The following is a 13,183-nucleotide window of genomic DNA, read 5'->3' as shown; positions in this document are numbered from 1 at the left end:
TTGTTATCACGCTGCTGTGTTCAGTTTGTTATCACTGTTAGTGTTCAGTTTGTTATCACGCTGCCGTGTTCAGTTTGTTATCACTGTTAGTGTTCAGTTTGTTATCACGCTGCTGTGTTCAGTTTGTTATCACTGTTAGTGTTCAGTTTGTTATCACTGTTAGTGTTCAGTTTGTTATCACTGTTAGTGTTCAGTTTGTTATCACTGTTAGTGTTCAGTTTGTTATCACTGTTAGTGTTCAGTTTGTTATAACGCTGCTGTGTTCAGTTTGTTATCACTGTTAGTGTTCAGTTTGTTATCACGCTGCTGTGTTCAGTTTGTTATCACTGTTAGTGTTCAGTTTGTTATCACGCCGCTGTGTTCAGTTTGTTATCACGCCGCTGTGTTCAGTTTGTTATCACGCTGCCGTGTTCAGTTTGTTATCACTGTTAGTGTTCAGTTTGTTATCACTGTTAGTGTTCAGTTTGTTATCACGCTGCTGTGTTCAGTTTGTTATCACGCTGCTGTGTTCAGTTTGTTATCACTGTTAGTGTTCAGTTTGTTATCACGCCGCTGTGTTCAGTTTGTTATCACTGTTAGTGTTCAGTTTGTTATCACGCCGCTGTGTTCAGTTTGTTATCACTGTTAGTGTTCAGTTTGTTATCACGCCGCTGTGTTCAGTTTGTTATCACTGTTAGTGTTCAGTTTGTTATCACGCTGCTGTGTTCAGTTTGTTATCACACTGCTGTGTTCAGTTTGTTATCACGCTGCTGTGTTCACTTTGTTATCACGCTGCTGTGTTCACTTTGTTATCACGCTGCTGTGTTTGTTGTGGTTCTGTAGGATGAATAAAGTCTTCTCTGATCTATCGAGGAACAGAAGAGGACTCACTGGACTTCCTGTTGACCCGGGAGCGTTTGCGGTTCTTGGGGCTGGCGGGCCTGTCGGCCGGGTTCTGGGTCACGGACTTCACCAGCCGGTCCATTATCTCGTCTGTAGCGTCGTCATGACAACCGGGTCCGTCCTCCCGACCCGCTGACATCTGAGAGGGACTGACCCGACCCATACCTGCAGGGAGAGAGAGAGAACCTGGGTTAGAACCAGAACCTTAAAGGAGTTAGAACCAGAACCAGAGTTAGTACCGGAGTCAGAACCAGAGTTAGAGTTAGTATCAGAACCAGAACCAGACCCAGAGTCAGACCCAGAACCAGAACCAGATCCAGACCCAGTGTGTATAAGGTGTTTCTCACTGCGGACGGCCCGGCTCCTCCTCAGGTTTACGGGCTCGGAGGTTCTGCAGGTCAAGATGTTCTTCATGTTCTCGTGTTCCTCCTGCTGCTCCTCTGAAGGGGGGGGGGAGGGGTCCGAGGGAACAGCCCCGCAGAACTTCTCCGTCTGAGGAGAGAGGAGGGAGGGAGGGAGGTACTACAGTTCAAACAGCTTTCATCACGTGAGAAAACTGGTAGTGCCCAAGACCAGGCTCAAAACCCGAGGGCACCGAGCTTTCTCAGCAGCTGGCCCGAGGCTCTGGAACACTCTGCCCCTCCATGTGAGGTCGGCCCAGACCCTAGGGGGTTTTAAATCATCACTAAAAACACACTTCTTCTCTCTGGCCTTCTAGTCAGAGCGGAGCACGACTCCTGACTTTTCCTTGTGTTTTGTTTTATTTTTTATATCTGTTGTAATTTATTGTCTTTTATTGTGATTGTAGTAATGTGTTTTTATTACATGTTCAGCACTTTGGCTCGACCAAACATCGCTTTTAAATGTGCTTTATAAATAAAACTTGATTTGATTTGATTTCTCTGCTTTGTTTCAAGACCCGCATCAGAAAGCTTTTGAATGGTGGTACCTTTCCAGTTGGTCTACCTGCTCTTCACGTAGCTCTGCATGTCGTCGTGTAGGTGCTTTCTGGAGATAGGCTCTGCTCAATCCACTCCTCCATAGTGAGACCCCCCCCCCTCAATCCACTCCTCCATAGTGAGACCCCCCCCCCTCAATCCACTCCTCCATAGTGAGACCCCCCCCCTCAATCCACTCCTCCATAGTGAGACCCCCCCCCCCTCAATCCACTCCTCCATAGTGAGACCCCCCCCCTCAATCCACTCCTCCATAGTGAGCCCCCCCCCCCTCAATCCACTCCTCCATAGTGAGACCCCCCCCCCCCTCAATCCACTCCTCCATAGTGAGACCCCCCCCCCTCAATCCACTCCTCCATAGTGAGACCCCCCCGGAGGTCCAAGTTAACCTTACATGTTTCCATCTTAAGCTTTGTTAGTTTGTTTCGTAACGGACTAAATGTAAATATATTTATAAAACGGACAAGTCAAATCAAGCAATCTGATTGGTCGATAGCGTTTTTTGAGGACCTTGTGATTACAGATTTGAAAACATGGTTGCTTGCTTTAAAAGTAGCACACTTCATGATGTCAGACCTTGGGAAGTATCTAGATACCCCTTGCCCTAATGCCAAAGGAACTGCACACTGAATATGTTTTGCCGTTTGATTGTCTATGTCTGGACCGCTGCGTGAAAAGGAGGGGTTTCTGCCCCGGTACTTCTCCGCTGTTTTCTTGTCCCAGTTTGAAAAGCAAGCAGCATGCAGTTTGCTTTTCAGACCAACTGTACACTGTTAAATCGACCAGACTTCTTTCTGCAGATGTGAGCGTCCTTAACAACGGTCAATACGTCCTTGCTGCACATGATCCCTTACATGTTTCTTGAGCTTTGTTAGTTAGTTAGTTTCCTAACGGACGAAATGTAACAGCTGTAGTTTTTCTCAGACGTGGAGGGATACTGACTTGTTGTGAAAAGTAACTACAATTCTACCCGTGGTATACGCTCATTATATCACGGCTAAGAACCAATGAGATTGCTTGATTTGACTTGTCAGTTTTATAAATATATATATGGCTGTTCGCTAGCTGAACAGCCAATCAGAGTGATTTCTTTTGCCGACGGTTTTCGGCCGAAAAGGCGTCGGCAAAAGAAGAAAGGATCAAGAAAGAGAAAGTAAAAGAGGGTAAAAGACGGAGCGCTGGACGTCAGATAAATGAACAGAAGAAGACAGACAGGAAGTAAACACTAACAGGAACACGGTGTGGGCTCTGCAGAGTTTAAGGACTTGTTATTGGATCAGAAACTGTGACCAGAGTTGGACAGTGCTGCCGTAAAGTTGTTGTTGTCGCAGTTCCAGCCGTTGGTGCGCCGTGGAACAGTTTTTATTTTTCTTAGCGGAAGAAATACGATCATTTTAAGTCAATAAAATCCTTTAAATTAATATTGGGAGTCGATTCCTTAGTTTGTTTAGTATCTGGCCGTGTAATAAGCGGGATAATGTGCAGCGACTTGGTCATTATGGGGAACAGAGCACCCTTCAGGCTCATCAGGATCAGCCTGACTGAATGTCTCACGATGTTAGTGAATTCTTAAAAAACAAAACACCATTTCATTTCGGGTTAAAATGAGTTGTAACTGCGTTACTGAGAATTGTAACGGGTAGTATATTACCCACATGTCATTAGTAATGCGTTACATTACTTCGTTACAGCAAAAAGTAATACATTACTGTAACCCCGTTACTTTTGTAACGCGTTACACCCAACACTGGATATATGTGATATATAACCTCAGTGATATATATGTGATATATAACCTCAGTGATATATATGTGATATATTACCTCAGTGATATATATGTGATATATAACCTCAGTGATATATATGTGATATATTACCTCAGTGATATATATGTGATATATATGTGATATATTACCTCAGTGATATATATGTGATATATTACCTCAGTGATATATATGTGATATATATGTGATATATTACCTCACTGATATATATGTGATATATAACCTCAGTGATATATATGTGATATATAACCTCAGTGATATATATGTGATATATTACCTCAGTGATATATATGTGATATATAACCTCAGTGATATATATGTGATATATTACCTCAGTGATATATATGTGATATATTACCTCAGTGATATATATGTGATATATATGTGATATATTACCTCAGTGATATATATGTGATATATTACCTCAGTGATATATATGTGATATATTACCCCAGTGATATATATGTGATATATTACCCCAGTGATATATATGTGATATATTACCTCAGTGATATATATGTGATATATTACCTCAGTGATATATATGTGATATATTACCTCAGTGATATATATGTGATATATTACCTCAGTGATATATATGTGATATATTACCTCAGTGATATATATGTGATATATATGTGATATATTACCTCAGTGATATATATGTGATATATTACCTCAGTGATATATATGTGATATATTACCCCAGTGATATATATGTGATATATTACCTCAGTGATATATATGTGATATATTACCTCAGTGATATATATGTGATATATAACCTCAGTGATATATATGTGATATATTACCTCAGTGATATATATGTGATATATTACCTCAGTGATATATATGTGATATATATGTGATATATTACCTCAGTGATATATATGTGATATATTACCTCAGTGATATATATGTGATATATTACCTCAGTGATATATATGTGATATATTACCTCACTGATATATATGTGATATATTACCTCAGTGATATATATGTGATATATTACCTCAGTGATATATATGTGATATATTACCTCAGTGATATATATGTGATATATTACCTCAGTGATATATATGTGATATATTACCTCAGTGATATATATGTGATATATTACCTCAGTGATATATATGTGATATATTACCTCAGTGATCATCTTCCCGCGGGTCTTGGTTCTCTCTCGATGCGTCGCTCGTTTCCTCTTCAGCGTGAGAACCCGGTCTCTGGTGGTTCTGAACTCCAGAGAGAACTCGCTGATGATCCGGCAGAACGAGGTGACCCTGATGTCCCTCACTGAGGGGGGGGGCTGGCCCAGGAACAGCAGGAAGGAGTGGAACCTGGGGGGGGGAGCTCAGGAGCTTTCATTCTCTGCAGTTTCAACAATTTAAGATTTAAAAGAGAAAATCATTTCAATATCTTTTTTTTACAATATTTATTTTTCGTGTTTCCAGCAAAATGTTTTGCAATATTTAAATATTAACTGTTTGTGTTTTTACACTTGTATAAATGTTCATTATGTTTTCACGAAAACGTGTTGCTGCATTTCAAGATTTGTGTGTGTGTGTGGTGTGTGGTGTGTGTGTGGGTGTGTGTGTGTGTGTGTGTGTGTGTGTGTGTGTCTGTGTGTCTGTGTGTGTGTGTGTATGTGTGTGGTGTGTGTGTGTGTGTGTGTGTGTGTGTGTGTTGTGTTTGTGTGTTGTCTGTGTGTGTGTGTTGTGTAGTGTGTTGTGTGTGTGTGTGGTGTGTGTGTGTGTGTGTGTGTGTGTGTGTGTGTGTCTGTGTGTGTGTCTGTGTGTGGGTGTGTGTGTGTGTGTGTGTGTGTTGTGTGTCTGTGTGTGTGTGTGTGTGTCTGTGTGTGTGTCTGTGTCTGTGTGTGTGTGTGTGTGTGTGTGTGTGTGTTGTCTGTCTGTGTGTCTGTGTCTGTGTGTGTGTGTGTGTGTGTGTGTGTGTGTGTGTACCTGTTGATGACGACCTTCAGGTCAGGGTTTCCGTTAGCCGGTAATTACGTGTTTTTAGCTGGCCGCCGGTCATTATCGGCCGATATTCACTCTTAATAGTTTGATCGGTGCTCTCTGTAAAGGCCGATCAGGAGAGCTGCATCTGATCCATATGGACATAAACGCGAGTGAAGTATAACCGGACGCGAGAGAGAGATCAGATCAGCTGCTGAGTCTGACGGAGACACGCAGCTCTGCGTGATCACCTGAAGCCCCGCCCACTGTTTAGCGAGCTGCAATATAAAAATGAGCCATTAACTGAGCTTTAATTAATCAGCTTATCCGCTCAGAGTCCGGTGATTACCTGCTAACAGAAACTCTGCTACACAATTCTTAATATTATTATTGAAACATGACCGGTAAGTTTCAAATTTGTTCGGTAAAATAAATTCTGTCCGAACATTTGACCGGCGAGAAAAAATCCTAGCGGAAACCCTGCTTCAGGAGTGTGTGTGTGTACCTGTTGATGACCCTGTGGTGCACCACCTTCAGGAGTGTGTGTGTGTACCTGTTGATGACCCTGCGGTGCACCACCTTCAGGAGTGTGTGTGTGTACCTGTTGATGACCCTGTGGTGCACCACCTTCAGGAGTGTGTGTGTGTACCTGTTGATGACCCTGTGGTGCACCACCTTCAGGAGTGTGTGTGTGTACCTGTTGATGACCCTGTGGTGCACCACCTTCAGGAGGTGTGTGTGTGTACCTGTTGATGACCCCTGCGGTGCACCACCTTCAGGAGTGTGTGTGTGTACCTGTTGATGACCCTGTGGTGCACCACCTTCAGGTGTGTGGTGTGTGTGTGTACCTGTTGATGACCCTGTGGTGCACCACCTTCAGGGAGTGTGTGTGTGGTACCTGTTGATGACCCTGCGGTGCACCACCTTCAGGAGTGTGTGTGTGTACCTGTTGATGACCCTGTGGTGCACCACCTTCAGGTGTGTGTGTGTGTGTACCTGTTGATGACCCTGTGGTGCACCACCTTCAGGAGTGTGTGTGTGTACCTGTTGATGACCCTGTGGTGCACCACCTTCAGGTGTGTGTGTGTGTACCTGTTGATGACCCTGCGGTGCACCACCTTCAGGAGTGTGTGTGTGTACCTGTTGATGACCCTGTGGTGCACCACCTTCAGGAGTGTGTGTGTGTACCTGTTGATGACCCTGTGGTGCACCACCTTCAGGAGTGTGTGTGTGTACCTGTTGATGACCCTGTGGTGCACCACCTTCAGGAGTGTGTGTGTGTGTACCTGTTGATGACCCTGTGGTGCACCACCTTCAGGAGTGTGTGTGTGTACCTGTTGATGACCCTGTGGTGCACCACCTTCAGGAGTGTGTGTGTGTACCTGTTGATGACCCTGTGGTGCACCACCTTCAGGAGTGTGTGTGTGTGTACCTGTTGATGACCCTGTGGTGCACCACCTTCAGGAGTGTGTGTGTGTGTACCTGTTGATGACCCTGTGGTGCACCACCTTCAGGAGTGTGTGTGTGTACCTGTTGATGACCCTGTGGTGCACCACCTTCAGGAGTGTGTGTGTGTACCTGTTGATGACCCTGTGGTGCACCACCTTCAGGAGTGTGTGTGTGTGTGTGTACCTGTTGACCCTGCGGTGCACCACCTTCAGGAGTGTGTGTGTGTGTGTACCTGTTGATGACCCTGTGGTGCACCACCTTCAGGAGTGTGTGTGTGTACCTGTTGATGACCCTGCGGTGCACCACCTTCAGGAGTGTGTGTGTGTACCTGTTGATGACCCTGTGGTGCACCACCTTCAGGAGTGTGTGTGTGTACCTGTTGATGACCCTGTGGTGCACCACCTTCAGGAGTGTGTGTGTGTACCTGTTGATGACCCTGTGGTGCACCACCTTCAGGAGTGTGTGTGTGTACCTGTTGATGACCCTGTGGTGCACCACCTTCAGGAGTGTGTGTGTGTACCTGTTGATGACCCTGCGGTGCACCACCTTCAGGAGTGTGTGTGTGTACCTGTTGATGACCCTGTGGTGCACCACCTTCAGGTGTGTGTGTGTGTGTACCTGTTGATGACCCTGTGGTGCACCACCTTCAGGAGTGTGTGTGTGTACCTGTTGATGACCCTGCGGTGCACCACCTTCAGGAGTGTGTGTGTGTACCTGTTGATGACCCTGTGGTGCACCACCTTCAGGTGTGTGTGTGTGTGTACCTGTTGATGACCCTGTGGTGCACCACCTTCAGGAGTGTGTGTGTGTACCTGTTGATGACCCTGTGGTGCACCACCTTCAGGTGTGTGTGTGTGTACCTGTTGATGACCCTGCGGTGCACCACCTTCAGGAGTGTGTGTGTGTACCTGTTGATGACCCTGTGGTGCACCACCTTCAGGAGTGTGTGTGTGTACCTGTTGATGACCCTGTGGTGCACCACCTTCAGGAGTGTGTGTGTGTACCTGTTGATGACCCTGTGGTGCACCACCTTCAGGAGTGTGTGTGTGTGTACCTGTTGATGACCCTGTGGTGCACCACCTTCAGGAGTGTGTGTGTGTACCTGTTGATGACCCTGTGGTGCACCACCTTCAGGAGTGTGTGTGTGTACCTGTTGATGACCCTGTGGTGCACCACCTTCAGGAGTGTGTGTGTGTGTACCTGTTGATGACCCTGTGGTGCACCACCTTCAGGAGTGTGTGTGTGTGTACCTGTTGATGACCCTGTGGTGCACCACCTTCAGGAGTGTGTGTGTGTACCTGTTGATGACCCTGTGGTGCACCACCTTCAGGAGTGTGTGTGTGTACCTGTTGATGACCCTGTGGTGCACCACCTTCAGGAGTGTGTGTGTGTGTGTGTACCTGTTGACCCTGCGGTGCACCACCTTCAGGAGTGTGTGTGTGTGTGTACCTGTTGATGACCCTGCGGTGGACCACCTTCAGGATCACTATCCTCTGAGTGCAGTCCTTCAGGAACTCGGTCAGTTTGTTCTTCAGCGAAGCCTTCGTCTCGTGCTTCGTCACCAGCTTCAGATTCTCCCATGATGCTTTGCAGCGGCGCTCCAGCTGCACCAGGTTCTCTGACAGCAGCTCGAAGTCCACCTGCACCAATACATACATATATAAATATATACATATATAAATACATAAATACATAGATATATAAATATATAAATCATAAAACTGATCTGGAACCAGCAGCTGCAGGAGAACCACAGATCTCTAACGTGTTTATAACAACATGCAGATCTACGGCAGCGCATGAGGGTCATTTTAGTTTAAATTAATAAGTTAATTATGGAGAAAATTAGTTCTCAATAATAAATACAATTTAAAACTCTAAAATTGACAACAATAATTGCTAAAACGTCCATAAAAGTCAACGGTGAATTAAAATAAAAATGAGGGAAAAATAACATTTAAAAAAAGCTTTAAAATATTTTATTTAAAACACAATTTCAAAATAAAAGCCTGATAAATGAAAATGATAATAATGTGAGTTTTACTTTGGAGGAGCGCGTGATGGCGGGCACCTCGGAGTACAGGTCTGAGGATTCTGGGTAATTCTCCAGCACCAGGCAGCAGGTGTGATGAAGGAGAGACTGACGGTGCACCGTGTCCTTCACCTCCACCACCTTCTCCAGGTAGCTCAGCTCAAAACCTGCCGCCTGCACAGAGAGAGAGACCATACAGAGCACACACACACACACACACACACACACACACACAGAGAGAGACCACACACACACACACCATACACCACACAGAGAGAGAGAGAGACCATACAGAGCACACACACACACACACACACACACACACACACACACACACACACACACACACACACACACACACACACACACACACACACACACACACACACACACACACACACACACACACGATGACTCAGCAGTTGTCAGTGTTTACAGAAACAGATTATCTGCAGATATTCTGATAACTCATATTTATACAACAGCTGTTTTCATCAGATACAGAAACCGCAGAGCTTCACTAAACACACACACTCAGGTACAGGTAGTGTGTGAGTGTGTGTGTGTGTGTGTGTGTGTGTGAGTGTGTGTGTGTGTGTGTTACCATGGAGCTGTTCAGGAAGTTCCCGATGGCCAGCAGTGTGGCGAGGATCCTTCTGAACGTCTGATTGGTCGAGAGCTGCTCCATCCCGAGCTTCAGATCGAACAGTGGCTCCGCTATCTCCTAAAGGGGGAGGGGGGGTTATATACAGGGGGGGTAGTGTTATTAGACATATAGATATTTTAAATTAACATTAGCAGCAAGTTTATACAAATTCACAATAGAAAGTATATATATCACTAGAGTATCTGAATAATACACAATGTAAAGAACATACATTCTATATATATTCTCAGTGTGTGTGTGTGTGTGTGTGTGTGTGTACCTTCTCCAGGCTCTCGTAGTTGAGCTTGAAGGCCCACAGCTGCAGGCGGGGTCTCAGGGCGCTGATGGAGGCCAGGCTGCAGAGGAACTGCTCAGCTGAGCCCAGAGGGAGGTCCGGGTGGAGGAGCTGCGCCTCCTGGATCCTCTGCTTCTCTTCTGCCGTGGGGACCATGGTCAGGATCTTCTGCGCACACACACACACACACACACACACACACACACACACACACACACACACACACACACACACACACACACACACACACACACACACACACACACACACACACACACACACACACACACACACACACACACACAATGAGGTGCTTTTATTTTGGCGGTGCATTATTCCTCTTCACCTTGGAGAAAAAAAGGGTTTGGACTCAAATGGTGAAGATATTTAATAATTTACCAGAAAAAAATAATTCATTTGCGGAAATGCCCGACATTATTAAAAGTATTTTTTTTGTGTAAATTACAGCGTTAAATACAAAAACAAATTGTTTTGTGGAATCTTTTATTTTGGCGGTACATTATTTCTCCTTATTATCTAGGAATTATCTGAGTTTATATCCCATAATATATAATTTTTTGGTCATAAATATGTTTTATAAATGTACTTTTTTAAAGTTGGTTTTCTTTTCTAAATAAACGCCTCAGAGAACATTCGACTTGTTTTCTTGTGAATGTAATCTTTCAGAATATTAATGTTTTTTTCTGAGAGATTATTTGAGTTTCTTTTGAGTTTATTCATGAACGATGAGTGAGGTGCTTTCATTTTTGCGGTGCAGACAGGAAGTACCTCGATGCCCTCCTTGCTGATGGCGAACTCGTCGAAGTTGAGGATGGCCGTCTTGATCACGTGGACGGCCGGCAGCACCGTCATCCCGATGTTTATGGCGTTACTCCTCTTAGAGTCGAGCACCAGCAGCTCCGACTTCTTCAGCTCCGGACCCTTCTGCAATAACACCAGTTATTACCAGTTAATAATAGTTAATACCAGTAATTACAAGTTAATAACAGTTAATACCAGTTAATAACAGTTAATACCAGTTAATAACATATAATACCAGTTAATACCAGTTATTAACAGATAATAACAGATAACACCAGTTAATAACAGTTAATAACAGATAATACCGGTTAATAACACCAGTTAATAACAGATATTAACAGTTAATAACATATAATACCAGTTAATAACAGACAATAACATATAATACCAGTTACTAACACCAGTTAATACCAGTTAATAATAGATAACAGTTAATAAATAACAGTTAATAACAACAGTTAATAAGTTATTAAATAACAGTTAATAACAGTTAATAACAGTAAATACCAGTTAATACCAGTTGATACCAGTTAATAGCAGTTGATACCAGTTATTACCAGTTAATAATAGATAATAACAGTTAATAACAGTTAATAACACCAGTTAATAAGTTATTACCAGTTAATCACAGTTGATAACTGTTATTAACTGGTAATAACAGTCAATACCAGTTAATAACACCAGTTATTATCAGTTGATACCAGTTAATACCAGTTAATAACAGTAATTACCAGTTAATAACAGTTAATACCAGTTAATAACAGTAATTACCAGTTATTAATAGTTAATACCAGTAATTACCAGTTAATAACAGTAATTACCAGTTAATAACAGTTAATAGTTAATACCAGTAATTACCAGTTAATAACAGTTAATACCAGTCATTACAAGTTAATAACAGTTAATAACATTTAATACCAGTTAATACCAGTTAATAACAGTTAATAATAGTTAATACCGGTAATTACCAGTTAATAACAGTTAATAATAGTTAATAATAGTTAATACCGGTAATTACCAGTTAATACCAGTAATTACCAGTTAATAACAGTTAATAACAGTTAATAATAGTTAATACCGGTAATTACCAGTTAATAACAGTTAATAATAGTTAATACCAGTAATTACAAGTTAATAACAGTTAATACCAGTTAATACCAGTTAATAACATATAATACCAGTTAATACCAGTTATTAACAGATAATAACAGATAACACCAGTTAATAAAAGATAATACCGGTTAATAACACCAGTTAATAACAGATATTAACAGTTAATAACATATAATACCAGTTAATAACAGACAACATAATACCAGTTACTAACAGATAATACCAGTTAATAACACCAGTTAATAACACCAGTTAATAACAGTTAATACCAGTTAATAATAGATAATAACAGTTAATAAATAACAGTTAATAACACCAGTTAATAACAGCTATTAAATAACAGTTAATGCCAGTTATTACCAGTTAATAGCAGTTATTACCAGTTGATACCAGTTATTACCAGTTATTACCGTTAATAATAGATAACAGTCAATACCAGTTAATAACACCAGTTATTATCAGTTATTACCAGTTAATACCAGTTAATAACAGTAATTACCAGTTAATAACAGTTAATACCAGTTAATAACAGTAATTACCAGTTATTAATAGTTAATACCAGTAATTACCAGTTAATAACAGTTAATACCAGTAATTACCAATTAATAACAGTTAATAACAGTAAATACCGGTTAATACCAGTTATTAACAGATAACACCAGTTAATAACAGATAATACCAGTTAATAACAGTTAATAACAGTCAATAATAGTTAATACCAGTAATTACCAGTTAATAACAGTTAATAGTTATTATCAGTTATTACCAGTTAATAACAGTTATTACCAGTTAATAACAGTCAATACCAGTTAATAACAGTAATTACCAGTTCATAACAGTTATTACCAGTTAATAACAGTAATTACCAGTTATTAATAGTTAATACCAGTAATTACAAGTTAATAACAGTTAATAACATTTAATACCAGTTAATAACTGTAAATACCAGTTAATAGCAGTTATTACCAGTTGATACAAGTTAATAGCAGTTATTACCAGTTGATACCAGTTATTACCAGTTAATAATATATAATAACAGTTAATAACAGTTAATAACACCAGTTAATAAGTTATTACCAGTTAACCACAGTTGATAACTGTTATTAACTGGTAATAACAGTCAATACCAGTTAATAACACCAGTTATTATCAGTTGATACCAGTTAATACCAGTTAATAACAGTAATTACCAGTTAATAACAGTTAATAGTTAATACCAGTCATTACAAGTTAATAACAGTTAATAACA

At 41.6% G+C, this 13,183-nt stretch overlaps 1 protein-coding gene across 1 annotated transcript; it reads right to left on the bottom strand.

Moving 5' to 3' along the window:
• Nucleotides 1–870: 870 nt before the first annotated feature.
• LOC117492809 (FH1/FH2 domain-containing protein 3-like) lies at nt 871–10,944 on the bottom strand (the record flags this gene model as incomplete). Its single annotated transcript, XM_034143204.1, is given in 8 exon segments — nt 871–1,047; nt 1,230–1,374; nt 4,770–4,962; nt 8,476–8,666; nt 9,071–9,232; nt 9,663–9,782; nt 9,985–10,167; nt 10,789–10,944. Coding segments are annotated over 8 exon segments (1,327 nt in total), but the record flags the coding sequence as incomplete, so codon positions are not given.
• Nucleotides 10,945–13,183: the final 2,239 nt, after the last annotated feature.

Source organism: Trematomus bernacchii, unplaced genomic scaffold (assembly GCF_902827165.1).
Source record: "Trematomus bernacchii unplaced genomic scaffold, fTreBer1.1, whole genome shotgun sequence".
NCBI classification, from domain to species: domain Eukaryota; kingdom Metazoa; phylum Chordata; class Actinopteri; order Perciformes; family Nototheniidae; genus Trematomus; species Trematomus bernacchii.
This window is presented reverse-complemented; position numbering and strand designations above follow the sequence as displayed.